The following is a 21,234-nucleotide window of genomic DNA, read 5'->3' as shown; positions in this document are numbered from 1 at the left end:
ACCAGGTCGCTATTACTGTTGAAATCCATTTTCTGAATTTTTCTTCGCGTGTACAGCCATCTGATGAGGTGTTCAAGAAGGCACATGTTGACTAGCATTATCAAAATATAGATGCAATATTTTTTCTCAAAGGTAGGCAACATAGATATGAAGTCGTCCATCTTTTCCTTGTATGACCCTGACACAAGCTGCACGAAGAAAGGACATGCCATCACATAGTCGCCATACTTTCGTTTGAAGGCGTCGCTGGGAATTCCTGCGGGAAAGGGCTTTATGCAGCCCAAGTACTCTCCTAGTTCATCTTCCTTGAGTTCATTCACCAAATGCGTCTCTGTCGTACTCATAAAACTCGAGTATAATTTTTGATAGGTGTCATTCCTGTGTCTTCTGTGGAACCAGGACGCCATGACCCGATATTGTAACACGAATAGAAGGTTGTCGGCTCTCATTTCGAACTCATACTTGTCGAAGATCATGGCATAACGTTCATTCTTATCGGGAGTAATGCCAACTATTTTGATGGGGTGGTCTTGAATTTCATGATTGTATCTCACGTAACAGTGGAAAAGACCAGTATCTTCTATACTTAATACCTTGACAGTGATAGAATTTGTCTGTAGGTGATAGTGTCTCTCATTCTTGAACCAGTGTACCTTCAATACAGCTTCTGTTGGCATGTTCTCCTTTATGCGATACATGTAGTCTTTATCCAGACATGTCAATATGATTTGCTGCCCGAGAGCGACAGTCATGTTCGTGATTATTATGTCCTGTAGACGTTCTCTCAGGTTGTAGCACTCATGCATATTACAAGAACGCCATATTTTTACTTTATCGACAAAGGTGTGTTTGGGCAGTCCCAGCTCGCTACCGTTGCAGAGGTCGCCGTTCAAGGGTCGAATACACACATATTCTAACAAGCGGAACCCTCCGCCACATGTTTTGGAGCAAATTCCTCTTGAGGTGACCACAAAGTGCCCGCCTTGTTTTTTCCCTAATTGTTCTCTGTTTAGTGGTGTGCAGGGTTTGTTACTAAGGGAGAACGCTGCAGACTTACTGTGTGCCTGGATGGAAAAATATTCTAAGGTGGCGCCGTCCAAGCTGCGATTGTCGTCCACTTGAATAACGTACTTGATCATTCTCAAACTGTTACGCACCACTACCACATATGTATTAATGGGTATTTTTGCCCAGCATTCTTGAGGAAACCACTCCAGCGTGAGGTTTATGCGTTTCAATTCACTATCGGTATTTATTAGGCCTCCTTCTTTCCACAAGACCCGTTGGGACCTTATATTCGTGATGAAAATTATCCTTTCTTTGGAAGTGTTGGTCCACTGGGTAGCTCGGCGATCTTTTAGTATGGCACGAAGCTCCTGCGGGCAGAGTTGTACAACCACGCTCAGCCAAAGCTTTGTATCCAGTTTGGAGATGGAAAAAGTGAGGTTGTGTTCTAGAGGAAACGATTTGTATTCATGTGTTATATTGCTGTATTCGTTGAATAGTCTTATGTTGACAACCTTCTCAGGTATGAAACTGATTTCGAGAGGGCGCTCATAAAGGTTTTTGGGGAAAGCAGAGTTGTAAAAATTTATGGACACGTTACCGGAGTCTTGGCTTATGTACAGATAGTATTCTTGCTCCAGCCGCAGCGGTCTGAGGTGGGAAGCAGTCGACGCAGGAACTTCGAACCAGGAACAGGATAGACGCACTCGCCACATGTTAACGGTGGGTTTTATTTGCGAAGATTTATCGGAAGGTTTTAAAAATTTAATGACGATGTTAGTTCATTAAATTTCATTGTTCCAAAGCTAATGTACTGTAGGATGCCTCGACGTTTATCATTGATCATCTGGTCATAACGGATTAAGGACAGTGCTTGCTGCATACTTTTTGTATTAAAATCCCAGCAGAAAATTAGTACATCGCTGGCTGACATCTGTAGTTCACAGTGGCTATAATTTGTTTCTGTAGTGAGTTGGAATCTTGAATATGATTCATAACGTATCCTGGTTACCTTTTCTTTTTGGAACGTTGTAATGATGATGTATTTCTTAAATACTGGAATAATGATCTGCATTCTCTTTTGACTGAATTTATCGAGGAAAAGAATGCTCATCATACCACTGGAGGTATTACCAGCAGATATGTAGCCAAACTCAAGTTTTCCATGTCCTATAGTCCGTACGTCAATAAGCTCTGATGACTCCAGGCCTTGCTCAGGGTACAGCACGCTGAAGTAATGGAAGGATGGGTCATTCTCGTACTTGTGGGGAACACCGCACGACTCAAAACCAAATCCAAAGAAGGGAGATTCTGGCCAACTCATATTTTTCTTAATAATAGCTTGTTCTTGACCGCCAGTAATGCCAAGCTGTTCTAATTTGATATCGAGATCTTTATCATTCAGCACACGACAGCAAGGACCGTGATATAACATTTTTCCAAGATCCCAAGTACGACACAGGCCTTGCGAGCTGTGCTGTGAGGGAACACAAAGGCGACCACTACGTGAAGTGGTCTTTAGGCCCACATATTCTTGCCCCGTGAATGATAATCGAAACTTTCTGCTACCTTTTCGTGACTTGATGTATTCTTCATAACGAGGCTGGCAATTGACTGTAAACTTGCCTCCAGAAGCTTGGAAAAAGGCATAGAGAAACGGGGGCTGGAATCGGAAGAAAGACGCCCTATAAATGAGAGTAGCCTTGCCTCTGCTACCTATATGATGAAGGGTGAGTTTTGTTTTAGTCAGCCTTACATTGTAGCCGTGCCATCCTATGTCTAAATCACGTGTTTCAAAGGAACCTCTCTCCCGATTTTCCCATTCTTTAGAGTCGCTCGAGCTTGTCGTCACTTTGAACTGATACGGAGGTTTGAGGTAGAGCGTTATTCCTGACCGTAGTTTTGCGAATGTAGACAAAAATACTTTTGCGTCATCTAGGCCAGCGTTGTAGTAGTGATAGAATATCATGGAGGTGGAATGTTTTTTGCGCTGCAGACGAAAATAAACTCCCTCTTGGTGATGACGGAAGGGAAATAAAATTGGAAATTCCAAAACCTGGAATCCTTTTTGGTGATTTGATTTGCTTTTGTCACGAGTAATTTCTTCTCCAGCTTTCTCATTTTCAAAGACATGCACAATGGGACAATAAGTGTTGATCTGCACCTCCACCATCTCGTCAGAGAACATTCGTACAAACTGAGGGAAGCGATTGGTCTCAGAGGGGGTTGTCATTTCGATAGAATGCTTATTATCTTGAAAACTTAAATGTGCTTCTTGCCCTTTTCTTGAACGTGACGTCAGTTACAGTGCCAGCGTTCATCACATCGATAACGTCCTTGGCTTCGTACTGCACGTGCTTCATCTGCACTTCTTTCATGTAAAAGAGAGAAGGGAAATCCGTTACGACAGGGACGTGACCCTTTGAGAGGTGAACCAGATGCTGAGCGTGCATGATATTGAAGTGTCGCGACGTCAAGCCCACGTTGTATCCTTCATCTTCCCGGTCAGCTGAGTAGCGGTATTGCATTATGAGTTCCACTGGTCGCTCGTCAGAATAAGGGCTGATCTTCAGATTAATGTGATCAGCAAGTGTTGGTAACTCAAACCATGTGCGTGAAAGATACCCACCCTTGATTAGCACTGCCGCCGAAGGTTGTGGCAAGGAGTAGCTGCCGTAGGGATGGTAAGGGAGTAACCCTGGGTTGGGTGTGTCCACTTATAAGTAGGTCCGGCAGTTTTGTCACTGACATCGCACCGCAATGGACTTTGAGGGACGTAACCACGGAAAGGAAGACACACTCTTCTCTGGGCGTCCGCACCCGGCGGCGTAACGATGCACTGTTTTCCTGCGTGTGGCCCAAAATAGGGAGGGCAAGACGGCACACCGCATGGGACCAATCTGGCAGTCTCTTCGTCTCCCTTATGGCTTACGATAGGCGTTGCCCACAGTGTCTCATTTTCAATGTGTTCCAAATCAGCCTCGCTGACTAGACAGGAAGGCTCATCAAATAAGCCACCAAAGTTCCGGCACCAGTAAGATGAACGTGCTGCTTTTTCAAAGTTTTCTTCAATCTAGGTTGAATGTTTTTCCGTAATTTCTTTGGGTCTACAGAGCTCCAAAGCTTCTTATCCATTTTGGAGTGTTTCTTTAAGAACGTATTTAGATCAAAGAACGACCATGAAGTGCACGGCATATACGTAATATTACGAATCTGCTCCAGGAAGTCCACCTTGCCTTTATACTGAATACCCTTCCTGGTGGCTCGACATGAAGTAAGCCCTATTCGTTCAATTTTCGTCATGTCTACATAATTGTCCTTCTTTTCCTCTTCTGGGTATTCTTCCTCTGTGGTTTCTTTCTCTGAATATTTTTCCTCTGAATCTTCGTCACTGAACCGATTGGCATTTTGATCGTATTTTCATTCATTACTTCGTGTACAGATTTATGAAATTCGTTTTGTGGAGGTTCACGGCTGCTATCCAGAAAAATGTCCTTCCCAGAAGACTGCGCCATCGGCTCGCTCATATTCACCTGAGACTGACCTATTTGAGGGTACTGTATGGTCCCTAAAATTACAAGTAACAAGCATATCAACGTTAAGAAGGAGATGATCACGCGCAAACTCCAGGTCTTTCCAGAAGTGCTGTTTCGGGCCGTGGAGTGTCCCACATCCTGAGCCAAAGATGGACTCACATCTAAAAAGCGACTGTTTCCTCTTTCGTTGTGAGAGAACATACTTAAGGAGAAGGAGTCGAGTTTAGAACATGGCTGAAGTAAGAGTTGCGATAAGCTAGACACTACAAATATTTAACTTTAATTGAAGTACTGGGTTCTTCTCGTTCAACAGTGGCTAATTAGATCCAGGCTCCGGCTCCAAGCACTCAGCAATTAACCAATCAGAGGCTTCCTCCTGTGCGTGTTATAGAGGGAAGGAGGGAGTTTATATAATGCAAGTATATAGTGAAGCGAAAAGTTATCTACCACTATATTTTTTTTTCTACCATTACAAATCACCAAAAGCTATTTCACGCAACTAATCTCCTTCATGTGTTAATCATGCAATCGAGAGACACTCGTGTAATTGTAGAGATGAGGAAGATTACTGTTTAGCTGCTGGGTGAGCAAAGGACGCGTCAAATTACTGATTGATGTGAGTAAGACTGATGCAGTTAATCCTTTTGGAAACAAACACACACATTCTCTCTCTCTCTCTCTCTCTCTCTCTCTCTCTCTCTCTCTCTCTCTCTCTCTCTCTCTCTCTCTCTCTCTCTCTCTCTCTCTCTCTCTCTCTCTCTCTCTCTCTCTCTCTCTCTCTCTCTCTCTCTCTCTCTCTCTCTCTCTCTCTCTCTCTCTCTCTCTCTCTCTCTCTCTCTCTCTCTCTCTCTCTCTCTCTCTCTCTCTCTCTCTCTCTCTCTCTCTCTCTCTCTCTCTCTCTCTCTCTCTCTCTCTCTCTCTCTCTCTCTCTCTCTCTCTCTCTCTCTCTCTCTCTCTCTCAGCTTCCCAGACGCCAATCATTTTAACACTTCACTTTCCTTGGAAGCTTATTGGGCTGCTAACGTGACCTGACTCCGACCGCCGCAAGACAACTTTATATGATCACAATCACCGACTTTTTTTTATTCTTCTTTTTCTCCTTTTATTTTTCAAGCCTTTCTGGGTCTCGCCTTTGTTGGTTAGTCTGATTGTGTGTCTCTGTCTTTCTTTGTTCGTGTCTTTGTCTATTTTTTTGTGTGTCTGTCTGTCTTTCTGTTTTTTTTTTTTTTTTTACTGTCTTTATTTTCTTTCTGCTTGTTTATCTTATATTCGTGCATACATCTTACCGGATCAGTCAGTTAGCGAGGCAACTATTCAACCAGTCACTACAACATTTTATTTTTCATTTCTTTCTCCTCATGTAACCATCGTGATCAATACAATTACCTTTCTCAGAACCACAAACGTAAATTTTCTACCATCTAAGGATTTCGGAGACCCACTATTGCTCGACTGACTTCCCGATCCGGAGCTACAGTGGGGAAAGTGCTGGGAGATGGGGTGATAAGACAGTGGAGGGGTGATGGGAAGGATAATGGGGTGAGGTGATGTGTTCGGACCCTTAAGCTTATAGGCCGCTTGTGTATCAGAAGATTCTCACTGCCATTAGTGTGTGATCACTTTCAATGGGACTTCCGGGCTCCTCCAAAAATCCTTTCCCGCCGCCCTAGATTGTGTTATTTGTTCATCTTGTTGTGGTGGTGATTTTGTTGTTGTTGTTATTCTCATCGTCTTCGTCTTCATATCCTCGTCGTTTTACTTGCTCATCTCCTCCTCCTCCTCCTCCTCCTCCTCCTCCTCCTCCTCCTCCTCCTCCTCCTCCTCCTCCTCCTCCTCCTCCTCCTCCTCCTCCTCCTCCTCCTCCTCCTCCTTCTCCTCCTCCTCTTTTATCATGTTTCCCTCCTGCATAGCACTCATACACACACCCTCACCTTCACCCTCCACCTTCTGCCACATATACAGACAGCCTCGGCGCCTCCCATATCCTCAGTTTTCCACACCCCTCTCCATTTACTCACAAATCGGTCCGTCCACCACACATGTTTCATCCATTCACACCCACCCTCACCCTGCTGTCACACACCCTTCATCCCACCTATACATAGTGCCTCATTCTCGCTTCACACGTGTCTGCCTCTCCATTAACACACATACATAACTAACGAGCACACACACATACCTCTCTCCTAGGGGAATGCCAGTGGTGAGGCGTGGAAGAAGTAGTTGTTTAAGCGTCGTATTGTTGTTGTATCAAGGTATTCAGAGCTAGAAATGCTACATCGAAGTCCTCATCAGTAAAGTATGTTTATCGGTGGTCTTGTGTGGCCCAGTGTGGCTTTCGTTGTGCAGTGTGGATTTCTTTAACTTGTTGTGGCCTGCGTTTCTCTATTTTGGGTTTCAGTGACTCATTGTGGTTCTCCTGAAATATGTTTAATTCTCCTTTGCATAATATGAACCTTGTTAAGCTGGTGTGGTCTATGTCAGTCTAGCTCAAAACAACTCAGTCTAGTATGGCCCTCTTCGCATTATGGCCCTTTTTTTATACCCAATATGGCCGTTAGCCCAGCGTGGCCAGCCAACACCTTTACGTAGGCCCACCCTGAGCCAGGCTTCCGTGCGCCTACCCGTAACTCCGAATGATTGATATTTCCTCATGTAGTTTCCAGACATATTTTTCACCGGGAATCATTTTTCTTCCCTTTCGGACCAAGACTGTGGAGAGCTGACGTTAATACGCAACCTACACTCCTTGCCCTTGCCCTTCCTCTTCTCTGATCCTCTCCCTTCCCCTTGCCCTTCCCTCTTCCCGTTTTTCCTTTTCCTTCGAATTCTCCTCCTCCTCTTCCGTAGCTTCCCCGAAGAACGTTCTTCCTCCTTTGGCTTGGCAGGAAATTCATGTTTGTTAGCTTGAATAAGGAAGATAACACTGACCTGGAGCATGGAAAGGGTCAGGTCAGGTCAGATCAGGTTCAGTCAGATTAGATTAGACTAAGCTAGGTTATGTTATGTTAGGTTAGATTAATTTTTGTACAGTATAACGTGATTATTTTGATCAACTGTATATAAGACATTTAAGGAAAATTCACCTGGATATGGAAATTTTCGATGAAGTATGAAAAGGCTGACGTGCAGTGCTAAATCAGATCACTGGACCATTGTGTATGTGTGTATGTGTGTGTGTGTGTGTGTGTGTGTGTGTGTGAGACAGCCAGACGTTACCCTACGGAACGAGCTCAGAGCTCATTATTTGTGTGTGTCGGTGTGTGAGACCAGGCACACACACACACCGGGTGTGTGTGATTTGTGTGTGTGCTAGGTGTGTGTGTGTGTGTGTCCTCTGGTTTGCCAGTTCTCTAACCACTGAGGCACGGTTTGGTAGCACGTTCCTTTTTTTTTTTTTAGTTTTGTGGGAGCATGCAATAAAAGTAAGGAGATAAGGATCATTGGTGTGCAGGCTGGAAGACAAATTCATAGTACTCCACTTGTATTCACTGGAACGCTGCCTGTACGCCATGTTGGTTCTTGTTCTCTTTAATTATTCATGGATGCATGCATGTGTTTGGGGAGCATTGCAGGGTTTTTTCATAGGTTTTTTATTCACCAGAACGTGCATATGTAATATGTTCCCGAGGCAGATGCTGCTGTTCTGTTGAATCATTTATTTTATACTCTATTATTATTTTCTTTAACGCAGAAGATTTGTCATCGCATTAATAGTTAAATCCTGACCTGCTGAACGTGGTTTGCCTGCAGTTCATCACATTCATATGGTTTGTTTTTCTTTTTGATTTGTGCAATATTCTCCTGTGTGTCAGCAATGCGGGGTCATACACACAGCAATATTTGAGTCTCCGTTAATTAGCATCCAGCAAAAAAAATTAAGTGTATATTTCTCACCGTTAGGATACTTGATCTATTGTGATTTTTTCCTGTATCATGATTGCCTGAAGCAACAAGATATCATTGAAAAGGGAGTTCATTACATATTCCTTTGCCATTGTTTAATTGTTTAGATTTCAGCCACAGCGAGGCTTTCATTATGTTCTGCATTTGTATGTTTTTACATTTCCTGGAAAAAAAATATACTTTTCGTGTTTGTGTTTTAAGTGAATGAGGCAAGCAGAGCAGGAAACTGAGGGGGTGGGGAAAGACAAGGGTCTGGGGCCCCAATCTCTTGGGAGGCAGTGGGGAGGCGGGGCGCGCTGCCTCAGGAGGAACTGCAATCAGCTGGGCGGTTGGTGGAGAATGATAAGTCGCGTGACGATGTCAACAGCAACCAACTTAATAAGCGAGAGTCTTCCAACGCTGTCACTTCGATGTTTTCTTTGTGTTAGGAAGTAGTCGTTTCTTTTGGTAGTGTTGCCAAGTTCAGCAACACTTTGAGGCGAGGTGAGCTCAGATTGTCAGGATGGTGGCTCGCCATGGCGTCCTTCACTTAATCTCACTCCGGGAAGTCACCATGGTCTCCTTTAAGAGTATAGTGAGCAGGTGGCTACGATGGTGGCGTGGTGACATCATGAAGACGCCTTCAGGGAACTGATCATCTACACCGCCACTCTCATCTCTTCATCAGAATCAAATTACACAATCAAATTGAGCGCAATTTTCGGTACTGATGAATTTCATTGTATTATGGCAGACTGGAATTTTTTCATGAAATTGTGTGAAACGCAATATGACTTCCTACTTTAATTTAGCGATTGCAGCGATGATATTGGTTAGTGTTACCTTGTTTGTATTCGTTTGATTGTTTGTTGAGAGAGAGAGAGAGAGAGAGAGAGAGAGAGAGAGAGCAATTTGTTTGGCCAGAACTCCGATAGCTCAGAATAAGTGGAGGAAGCGAGGCGGAGGAGTGTTTAATGCGGGTTGTTAGGGAGGGTGGCAGGTGGATTCCTTTGTCCCGCCCATCCGGTCCCTTGTGCTCGCTAACTCCGCGCCTCTTTGTCTCTCGCGACGCTTCAAGTTGGCTTGAAATGGGCAGTGCGACACTCTAATGCATGGCAACTTGATCTGCGGAGGCGAGGAATGACAGAAATATCACCATTCCCATAAAGGGTAACGATGCATGAGTATTCTCGCCATCAAAAAATTAGGTTATCATAACTCAATATTCTTTAAGCTCCGGAATAAGTAAAATCTTTCTCCGTTATTGAAATGTATGACCTTTTCATGTATCAATTTGAAATGAGAATTAAATGACGCGTTTTGTTTTATTTTCTTCGTCTCATTATGGACTAGTAATAAAAAGCACGTGAGAAAAGTTAAATGTCATGGAATTTCTAACCTTTCTATTTCTGGGGCTTTCATAAATAACAAATAGCTGGAGCGGCGCGTTTCATCCCCTCCGTTAATCTCTTGTTAGGATGTCAAGGGTGCTGAGTCACCCTAGTGCAGCATATAATGGTGACCTGAAAACTAACTATACAAAACCATAAACTAAGTCGTTGCAAGCAATTACTACTGTAAACACAACATTCTTTTTCTAATGCCAAATCATTCTCCGGATTTTCTTTAACACCTTCAGTGCTATGACGGGCTTCCATATTCATTCTGCTTATTATTTCGTGATTTTTATACAACTGAACTGTAATGTGGGTGATTAAAACAGTGAAGACTGTGTCCATTAATCTTCCAACCTCCATAAACCCTTCCTAATATAAATAAAACCGTCTAATCACACCCAATACTCATGGTAAAAATGCGCTTCAGGATTGAAAGGCGTTAAAAGTAAATGAGACGACACATATATGAATGATAAAGACACAAAGAATAGTAATTTCAAGCCACTCTTCTCTTGGTCATCCATGTCTAAAATTTTCTTCTGGATGGATTATAACTTATTCTTACCTTCTTCCTTCTCTCCTCCACCCATCTTCATTCATTCTCCATCCACCCCAACTCTACGATACCTCTCTCCAATCAACTCTTCTGTGTACCGGCTTTCATTCCTCTCAATTTGTTCTCACTCGTCTTCTGATTTCATTCCTTCTTCCTTCTCTTTCCTCACTCCATACCTCTCTATCTCTCTGGCTTTTATCTTTTCAGCTTTCACACGTATCCTATTTCCCTTCTATTTTCCTTCTATTCCACTTCTTTCATCCCTCCTGTGATTCTCTTTCTCCTGTTACTCTTTCGTCCTATCTTTCTCATATTCCTTTTCACTTCATTTCCACTCTTCTGTTCACTCCGCGTTTCTCTTTATCTCTCCAATTCCTCTCTTTCCCTCTTTCACTTGTCTTCTATAACTCCGCTCTCCCTACTCAGTCCTCCCTATCCCTCACTCCTCCTCTCACCATCGGAGCTCCCTGACTCGTCTTCCGATACAAAAGATATCAAGAAAATCCAGCGTTTTCTTTTGCATTTTCTTGCAGAGGGTAACTACAATACCGACCGACAAGAGAAACACTGCCCGGCCTTGTCTTCCCTCTGCCAGCCTTACCTTTTTGCTGACCATCTCTCTCTCTCTCTGTGTGAGTGTGTGTGTGTGTGTGTGTGTGTGTGTGTGTGTGTGTGTGTGTGTGTGTGTGTGTGTGTGTGTGTGTGTGTGTGTGTGTGTGTGTGTGTACGGTTTTTGTGTCTTTTTCTTTAATATTTTTGGTGCAAGGGTATACTGGTGTCTGCATTTGTCGTGGTGCTGCTCGGCTTCTCTTGGTGTTTTCCGCCTTTGTGAAATTTTTAATACTTCCTTAGATATTTGCCTCATTTGCATGCTTGCTTCCTTCCTGCTGGCTCCTCCAAGCGATCTCTCTCTCTCTCTCTCTCTCTCTCTCTCTCTCTCTCTCTCTCTCTCTCTCTCTCTCTCTCTCTCTCTCTCTCTCTCTCTCTCTGGTAAAAAGAAATCCTGCTACTCCGCCTCAGGTATTGAATATAATGTTTGAAACTGTTATTTTCTCACCCAAATTCAGCACTCAGGATTACACGCAGTGGAGGCAACAGTGTGTGTGTGAGTTTTGTGATACATCTCTATTTGCCTCACCTCAACTCCCTCGTTTACCCTCTTTGATCTCCACGTTGCCTACCTCCCTTCTTCTCCACTCTGCCCATCTCCCTCTTCACCGCTTCCTCCATTTTTCCTCTTCTCCCTCTCCCTTTCCCTAACTCCATTGTTATTCTCATCTTCTCCGCCTGTCTATCCTCTTTCTCTTTTCTCCTCATATCCTCGTCCATTTGCTTTTACCTCCCTCTCCTCCTCCTCCTCCTCCTCCTCCTACCCACGATCTCTTCCTGCTGCATCTTACCTCGCATTCCCTCCTCCTCCTCCTCCTCCTCCTCCTCCTTCCCCTCTTCCTCCTCCTCCGGTTCCTCTTCTTCCTCTGCTTCCACTTCCTCCTTTCCCTCCACCTTTGTTTTTCCTCCTATCATTGCTCTCCACACGCTTCAGCAAACAGATATTATCAAAGAGAAAATTTCTGCAGTGTTTGCGTGGCCTTGCGTGGTGGTTAGCGGGACAGCACGAGGACGAGCAAGAAGAAGGCGAAGAAGAGCAGGAGAAACTGGAGGAGGATATGTGAAAGGAGAACGAAGGAGGAAAAATGTGGAGGCGAAAATTGTGAGGTGAATGGAGGAAGGAGAGAAATAAGAAGTGAAACAGAACATGGGTTGTGTTTGGCTTGTTTCGAGACTACTTGTGGAATAGATTGCTTTCGTCTGCTTGTCTTGATTACTTGTATGAGGTAAAGATAAAAAGTGGAAAGGTTTGTATAAGGAAAAGATAGGCAAGTGAGAAGGCCTTCCCACCTACCCTGTCTTCAGCAAATTAGTGCAAGAAACATTAAGAGTAGGATGCGTATGTAGTGTGATGTACTATGTAGAGCATTTTTTTTTTCAAAGTGGACCATTTTTCTTCTAAGTCGGCCTTTTTTAACACTTTCAGTACTGGGACACATTTTTACTTTGAGATTGGGTATGATTACACGATTTGATTTACATTAGGAAGAGTCTATGGAGGTCAAAAGATTAATGGCTGGAGTCTTTCCTATTCTAATCCCAACATAAGTTTTGAAGCTGTATAAAATCATCAAATAATAACCAGAACAAATATGAAAACGCGGTATGGTACTAAATGGGTTAAGTGGGCATTTTCTTCTAAGTGTTTTTTTTTTCTTTTTATGCTGCTCTTGGCCAGCTTTCTACTCTTACATTAAAAAAAAAAAATCTACAAACAATTAAGTCTAGAGCCTTCATTCAATAGAGGCGAACCTTTCTGCATGTCATCACTGAGCCCTCCTCCTCCTCCTCCTCCTCCTCTTCTTCCTGTCTTCGTGTCGTCTCCAGACTTAGGAGATAACGAGTTTTAATCTCTTTTCAGAGTTGCTGATGGATATATTAAGAAGAGGATGAGTCTGATGGAACTCATTGTCTTCCATCGGCAAGTCAGTGTTTGATGCACGAGTAAAAGTTACACGTGACAGTTCGGTGAAACTTGGATAGGGTTCGCTCGTGCATGACCCGGTGAGAAGCTCCAGGACTGTACAGAAGGTAAGTTGTTAGGTATCTGCATTCATGGGTTTGTAAATAGTGTTGTGGAATTGTTTACATATCTTATTAGAGAGAGTTATTTGTCCCTGTGTTCTTTCATTTTCTTACGTTCTTGCTTTTGTAAATGTGAGATTTTTCTGCTCCGTACCATGCTTCTCTTCTTTTTTTCAATTTTTACGTCCAGTTTCCTTAATCTGTGTGACGAAGGACCTTGATTTTAGCATTTGGAAACCGTTGACCCAAGAGAGCGCCCATCCCCAACCTCAGAACGTGGCCAGGATTCAAACTCTTCAGCCATAAAGCGATTATACCAAAGCTCTTTAATGTCTTGGGGAGAATAAAAAAGGGACGATGATGAGATGCGATTGTCAGTCATTAGTGGTTCGGTAACAAGAGTAGCTCATGGGAGACAATATTCTACAAAGATACATCTGGTGGAAAAAAAAATAATAATGAAAGTAATTAAAATATGTCTTGGGTGAGTAAGAGTTGCATCCAGTGAAGGTAGTTTGAGATGAACGGTGATTCTCTACATTTCACTGCATTTACCTTTAAAGACTGACATCACCGGACCACTGGGTTTGTCAGATGACTCGCCGGGCTAACAAAGGAGAAAAAGAACATTGACGAGAACAGTGAATAGGAGGAGAACGAAAGAAAAATGAAGATAAATACCAAGAAGAAATGGGTGAAACGAAGAACATTAAGGATCAGGACGAAATCGAATGAGATAAAAGTAACTGCAGTATTTGGAAGAATAAACGAGAGAAAAATGCGAGAAAATTTGGTTGTGGGAAAAGAGAAAAAGAAAGAAAAAATAAATAAAGGATGAAAGAAAATGAGAAGAGAGGAATAAAGAAAATTGGTTTGTGGAAAGAAGTAAAAATAGGAAAAATAAAAAGGAAAAAAGAAAAAGAAAAGCAAAAGAATGCAGGAGGAGGATACCTGAACACTGCATCAGGAAAAATTTTCCGCTCATTACAGCGTCATTGTGGAGAAAAATAGTTCTCTTTCCTCTCCCGTCCCGACGCAAGCTGGATTACGACTCTCTCTCTCTCTCTCTCTCTCTCTCTCTCTCTCTCTCTCTCTCTCTCTCTCTCTCTCTGTGTGTGTGTGTGTGTGTGTGTGTGTGTGTGTGTGTGTGTGTGTGTGTGTCTTTCTGTTACTCTGTTTCTCTGTTTCTCTCTCTCTCTCTCTCTCTCTCTCTCTCTCTCTCTCTCTCTCTCTCTCTCTCTCTCTCTCTCTCTCTCTCTCTCTCTCTCTCTCTCTCTCTCTCTCTCTCTCTCTCTCTCTCTCTCTCTCTCTCTCTCTCTCTCTCTCTCTCTCTCTCTCTCTCTCTCTCTCTCTCTCTCTCTCTCTCTCTCTCTCTCTCTCTCTCTCTCTCTCTCTCTCTCTCTCTCTCTCTCCCCTGGTCCCGATCCGTGCACAAAAGAGATGTTACATGTACAAGTAAAGAGGCGCCACCCAGCCAGTACACCTGCTCGTCTCGTTAGCTTTGCGTGGTCTGTAGGCAGGGCGGGCACAGCTGCAGTGGGCGTAATGTGGAGGACGCAGCAGGTGTGTTCTTTGCCCGTGACAGGTAATCCGTCACAGTCTGAAAGGAGGCGGGGATGAGCTGCGACACGAGGCTCCTCACGCCCTGAGCTCTAAATCATGTTGCTATTATTTTTGAAAAAGTGAGGGGAAAAACAGTGAGCTATGCATAATTACACATGACCTGCCACACGCTAGAAGCCTTGAACAGTACAGTGATGATAATAGGAGTGCTTTTCCTTTTGCATTTATTTGCTTTTACACCTTTGATTGTGAGTGTGTTGGATGATAGCTGAGATGGAGTGTGAACAGTAGTAGTGTTGTGCTATGGGTTACTAAAACATTCATCCTTATCCTTTGTTGTTGAAAGGAATTGGAATTTTTAACATAGCATTGGGAAGGCTCTAGCAGGCGGCGAGGCTCTTTTCGTGTCCACAAGGAGTCCTGAGCTGGCATTTAAAGGGTTCCCGCTTCTATTTTTCGGACGTGGTAGTATTGACGCGGCGACAAGACACGGGTATCCTCAGCTCGCCAACTAACCTTCTTATCCTCCACCCCCGATGGTCGTAAGCTCCTCTACCTCCCTTCACCCAATAGAATCAGGCGAGATAGCTAAGCCTGGAGGTGGTCGTGGAGTGGACAGGACTCAGCTTCCCTCAAACTCACTATTGACCTGCGTTAGTTCCAAGGACGCGATAAGAGCACAGCGTCGAAACCTTAGGCTCTGTTTTATCTCGTGTCTCTTCACGGGCCAGCGGTTGACCATACACGAGGAGATCTGGTGTGGCTACAGAGGCAGAGGAGGGGAGTGACAGGAGGTAGGTAGTCTGGGAAGAAGTTAGACATCATGTAGAGAGTGCTTCTATACTAGAGTGACCTGAAGTGGTGTGACATTGCAGGTGAAAGTAGGATAAAAGTGGGTTTGCTCTAGAAATATTGTTAGTCTGTCTGTTCTTGAGTCATACAGAGCGTCTTTAAATATTTTACCTCTTTATCTAGACTACTTTTAACAGGATCTACCGATAATTAATGGATCTGTTTTTGGGATCTGTTTATAATCATCTTGGTTGTTAAATAAGGATTTTGCACCACCGTGAGAATCAGACCTATTATACCCATGCTCTTGGAAAACAGTCCTCATAAGAATACAAATAGTTTAGAAATGTTGTCCATACTTTAATACATGGATTAGAAGAAATGTTGGGTGTAGAGAAGGAGGGGAGTAAGAGAGGCAGGTTGGGGAGGAGAGTTGGTAAGGATGAGGCACGCTAATGAGAGGTGTGTTGCGTGATGCGTGGGAAAAATAAGGAAAGGTGTTGTGATTACTCTTAAACTGCCCTTAATTTACCCTTTGTTCTTTGGAGTTAGTGTGAGTCAGTCTATTTTTACCTTTTATTTTGTGGTTTTCGACTATTTTCTTGGGGTGAGAAAGGAGAGAAGAATAATTCAACTGAACTTTAGGAAATGAACTTTCTTTCGTCTTTGTCTCTCTCTCTCTCTCTCTCTCTCTCTCTCTCTCTCTCTCTCTCTCTCTCTCTCTCTCTCTCTCTCTCTCAGGTATCTTCATGTTGTTTTCTTCCCTCACAGTTTCTCACAGTTCCCAGCTTCAGGTTTCTCTGAGGTACTCCACCCACGTACTTCTCTGCGTTTTCTCATTATTCTCAAGTTTCATTTAGTATTCCTTGCAAGAATGAGTTCACTTATTAACAAACCTTGGTGATACTTTTTTCACAGTTGTTTGTGCTTTCACTCACCTGCATCAAAGCTTCTCTTGCTGCAGTCCAGATAGCTGCCCCATCTGCTGCAGTCTCTCCTCGCTGACCCTTTTCGCTCCGCTGCCGCTGCCGTGGCAGACGTGTGTTCTCGCCACGCCTTTGATGTTGGTCTTTGTGTTTTTGAGGCAGAAATATATACCGTGATTTTCCAAGTGTACCATTATGAATTCACTTATCGACTTGTATATAACAATAAGAAAGAAAAAAAGTTTGAATATTATTCGCATGTGAAAGTTTGCAAAGTTAAATGTTTTCCTTTCTTTCATTCTGAGTGGCTAAAGAGGAACGTTTGAGAGTAAACGTGTATTTACAAACTTTATTTTACAAAACGTCCACACACAGAATGAGCCACCGGGCGTGAGGGTGAGGCGGCGTCACGCTACACAGTCGATATGTAAAAAGAGACTTGGAGTGTTGGGTCTGTGTCCCTTCTCGTGTCCGTCACTGCCGCCGCACACTGCTGGATGTTTGGTCATTACAAAGAACAATCCGTGAGGTAATGTACAGGCGCGGCGCCCTCCAGCGGGGGCGCGCGGGGTCTGCAATCACAAGGAGACGCGTTAAGATGGATAATATGTTACACAGGTGACCGAGCTGGGAACGGAAAGGGTACTGTTGGCAGGCCACGCAGGTGTTCCCTAAGACAGCTGCGTGTGCGTGCGTCCGAGCCCTAAGATGCTCGAACCTCAGGAAAACGTGAGAACACAATAACATAACAACAGGGGCTATTGTAACATGCCTCGGCCTTTAGTTTGGTCACGCTCGTCTTCCTCCTCTCGCGGCCATTTCGCACCTGTCTGATTAATTCATGTATGTGTCCTTTGAAGTCCTATTAATTGAAGATATTTTCCCCGGGAGTTGGTATAATTCATTATATATGTATATATATATTTTTTTGTATTTGAAGGTTTATGATTAGAGTGACAGTTATTAATATTTTCCTGTTTATCATACCCTTCCCTCTCTTTACGCTTATTTGTCACGTAATCCTGAAAAAATAGTAAATGTTTGGTATCACTATGCCTTCCCTCTGCGTCTCATTCCAACCACTTCCCACGTATATCATCCCTCCCATTTCCATTTCTCCATTTTTTCATCACTTCCTTCTTTCCTTCCTCGCACACAATCAGGATTCTCAGCCGTAAATCCATCCGGCGATTATCTGACTTGGAACAAAATTGCGTCTTAATTTCTGACTCAATTATTTGTAACTAGATTAAGCACAAAATCTGGAGCGCAGGAACATAATTTGCAGTGTGGTTATGCGGTAGTTTAGTGGTGGTGGTGGTGATGGTGGTGGTAACAGTTGGCAACTTAAGCATTTATTTGAATGTCTTAGTGTCACGGTGATTAGCATTATTATGACGTGAAGATTCTTAAATATGAGATATTGCAGTGGTGTGGGATTGCATTGATGGTGGTGGTGGTGGTGGTGACTAGGTGGTGTATATGTGATGGTGAATATGATGAAGGTGATGCAGAAGCCGAGTAACAAGGTGGTGAAGAGATGAAATGGTGGTGAGAAGATGGACAGGTGGTGTGGTGTTGATAGTGATGGTAACTGTGGCGTACATAGTGGCAACATGGTGTGGTGTTGTGGACATGGAGAAAAAAAAAAAAAGATAAGGAGAGGCTTTAAAATTGGGGAATGGAGAGTAGTGGGGAACAAAAACGATAGGTGGATGTGGAAAGTTTGAGTGTGTGTGTCTGTGTGTGTGTGTGTGTGTGTGTGTGTGGGTAGGTAGGTAGGTGAGTAAGTAGGTAGATGTGTGAAGCTGTGGGATCAATTACAGAATATGAATCAACAAAACACAAAAATAATCCACTTCCTCTTATGAATTATACCTAGGAGGTGGAGTAGGAGTCAGGTGGGTGGTGTGTGCAGCTGCCTCGTGTCGGCGCCGCGTCCAGGACCTCGTGGAAGGGAGAGGTAACTAAGGCTTATCGTGGCATTATATCCTTGAGAGACAAATGCGCTGGTTGAGTTCCGTGAATGAAAAAATGTGGCATAACATGTAGACAGACACAGACAGACAGACAGACAAACAGACAGACAGGCAGGTAGTTTGTGTCCAATTCTGTATTTTTAGGTCAATGTACAAATTAGATCTCCATGTTCTTGTACGTATAATAGCTACCGTCATCTATATCGTCGAAAAAGAAAATATATATGTATATACGTATATGTCCCTTCCGATGCGATCGACTTTTTTTTTTTTTTTACCAGAAAGGCGAATATGTACACATGAATCGGCTGGGATGAAAGGAATGAAATCAAAGGTAAGGTAACTCGTAATGATAACAGTAACAAAGAGGGACGACCACTCCTCAGGGACTCCCTCACACTCACGCAGAACACCTGCAGTAGTTGTAGCAGTAGTCGTGTACGTGCCACAAAAAGAAAAGTTAGTTGTATCTCGAAAAAGTGGTGAAAAATATCTCTTATCACTCTCGTTTTTATAACATCGGCGTCCCGTCCCTTTAATCCACGTAAACTTCCCGTCACCATGAAAAAGGAGGATAAATAAAGGAAAACGTCAGGGCCAGAGGGAAGCTGTCTCGCCTCGCTACTCCAACGCAACGCACGTCACTCAGCTCTGCCGCCTCACAGTCCTGCCGGCTGGGCGGGGATCCTTACCTCTACGCTAAATAAGTTTGGAGCATTAAATAGTATTCACAGTTTATTGTACATCTCGGCAGCGGCTCACACCAGCGCCGCCTGAAGTCCTGCGCCGGCAACAGACACAGGTGGTGAGAAGGTCATAGTCATGAGTATCCTTGCCCTTCTCACCTTTGACCTCTCCAACATCAGTCCATCCTTACTCCTAACTTGATAAAAGAAAATGTTAATATTATTCTTTACTCAGTGTTACCTGGACCCTCTTATTATTTTTGTAATTTTATGCTAACTCATAGGTACTTGTGTTCGATTCTTCCCTGACTCACTTGCACCATGTGTCACCCTACCTCGCTATTGGTTCCGCGGGTGACTGACGTGTTCTGTGCGTCACTAATCGATGTCTGCTTTCATTATTTAGGAAGTGCATTGGCATTTGAATTTGGCTATTTCTTTTTCTTTTTTTGTCTGCACACGTTGCCTCAAATGTCACTGTTCTCGATAGTTCTCCTCTCTCCACATGGCATTAATTTAGTTTTCATCCATTTTCTCTTTTTCTCTTTCTCCCTTGAGCCCCCTTTTTTTTTCTTTGCTTTTATATATTTTCTCTCTCCTTCACTCTCACTCCAGTACGAAACAAACTACCACTTTTTTTTATTGTCTTATCGTCCACTGCCTCCGCCTCTCCCTCTGGCACGTGATATCTTTATTTTCTTATCTTCGTTATTAATATTTACTTCAAATCTCACATCTTCCCCTCAAGTTGTATCGTCTTTCATATCTTTTTCTTCTCTAACACTTTTACTTCACGTTTTCTTTTCCGTCTCTTTCCATTACGACAAGTTTCTTCTTTCCTCCTCCACCTCCTTCTTCTCCTCCTTCTCTTCCTCCACCTCCTCCTTTCCACTCTTCTTTACAATATAGTCGTTTTGGGAGGCTCTCTCACTTCTTTCCTCCCCCGCCATACGTTCCCTCACGTAACTCTTCTTCCTCTTCCTCCTCCTCTTCCTCCCTCCCTTCCTCTCACCTCCACACTTCTCTTCCATTATTTCCTGGAACTGTGTCGGTCCTCATAATTTTGCAGAAACTCAAGTTGTGAAAAACCGTGGCCCGTCGTCGGCCGCGCTTGGGTGCGAGGACACTTTGTTGAGGGGGCGGAGGGGTAAGGCCTGTGTTGTTCTTGCTCTCTCTCTCTCTCTCTCTCTCTCTCTCTCTCTCTCTCTCTCTCTCTCTCATTCTATTTTTGTTACGGTGTTCGCTGTTGTTTCATGGAAGTTGTGTCTTGAGATTTTCGTTGTTTCATTTTATCTTCCAGTAATTTTGGGAAGGCTCTTGTGTATAGTGTGAGAAACGTGTGTGTGTGTGTGTGTGTGTGTGTGTGTGTGTGTGTGTGTGTGTGTGTGTGTGTGTGTGTGTGTGTGTGAATTATGAACGTAGCCTTTCTTACCATGAGATTGGAGAACAGGGGGCCTTTTTTTTGTGTATGTGTGTTTGTGTGTGCCTTTTTTTGTGTCTTGGGAAGACAACGCTGTTTAAAATCTTCCTTTCGTATGAGTATGATCAGTCTTGTGGCAATCTTATTTCCTGTTATTCTTGCCAGTCCAGGCCAGCGGTGGCGGCGGCGGCGGCGGTGGTGGTGGTAGTGATGGTAGTGGAGGCGGTGTCAGGGAGGGTAGCCAGGGATGGGAGGAGGGGGATCGGATCATGGCTTCGGGGGGAACGGGTGGGAGGGGGAGTATAAGAGCGTTAGAGCCAAAGTTTTTTTCAACAAGTCCCTCTCAAGTATATTTTCCTATGTTTTCAATCTGTGACTTTATTTGCACCTCAATTTCCATCAGTCCGCTCGTTCCAAGTTTATTTTTTAAATCGGTTCTTTACATCACTTGCACTTGTCACGTGGAGGCCAAACTTTAAGTCGACTGAGCAAATAGAACGTTTCATCCCCATGCACCGGTACACGCGCGGGAGACTCGAGTGTACGATTGTAAATGTTCAGTGACGAGGGAGTTCGAGGCAGGCTGAACCCGAAGCCCCGAAGCACCACACCAGAGTTCGCTGTTCTGTCCGAAGCGATCAGTGGTCCTTGTTTTGCCGCGGTGGTCAGGAGCGGGAGTATGCCTCGCGTCGTGTGGTGAGGGTGACGCTGCCCACTCCCGGACCTAATTGAGTGCGGCAGCCAGGGTGACGGCAGCCCCCAGCAGCAGCGCAGACACTTCAGAGGGGGAGTGCCCGCCATGCTGCATCGCCTCGGGGTGTTCACCTGCAACAGGATATACACGTTAGGGATTTA

At 43.9% G+C, this 21,234-nt stretch overlaps 1 protein-coding gene across 1 annotated transcript in view; it reads right to left on the bottom strand.

The window, feature by feature from the left end:
* Positions 1-16,615: 16,615 nt before the first annotated feature.
* Positions 16,616-21,234, bottom strand: part of LOC123516130 (protein amalgam-like) — a 177,443-nt gene continuing 172,824 nt past the window's right edge. Inside the window, exon 7 of the mRNA XM_045275238.1 lies at positions 16,616-21,204. Within this exon, the coding sequence (XP_045131173.1) occupies positions 21,104-21,204 (101 nt within the window). The 3' untranslated portion in view covers positions 16,616-21,103. The remainder of the gene's footprint in view (positions 21,205-21,234) is intronic.

This window comes from Portunus trituberculatus, chromosome 40, assembly GCF_017591435.1.
Source record: "Portunus trituberculatus isolate SZX2019 chromosome 40, ASM1759143v1, whole genome shotgun sequence".
Classification (NCBI taxonomy): domain Eukaryota; kingdom Metazoa; phylum Arthropoda; class Malacostraca; order Decapoda; family Portunidae; genus Portunus; species Portunus trituberculatus.
Note: the sequence above shows the minus strand (reverse complement) of the source record. Positions and strands in the feature narration are given on the sequence as shown.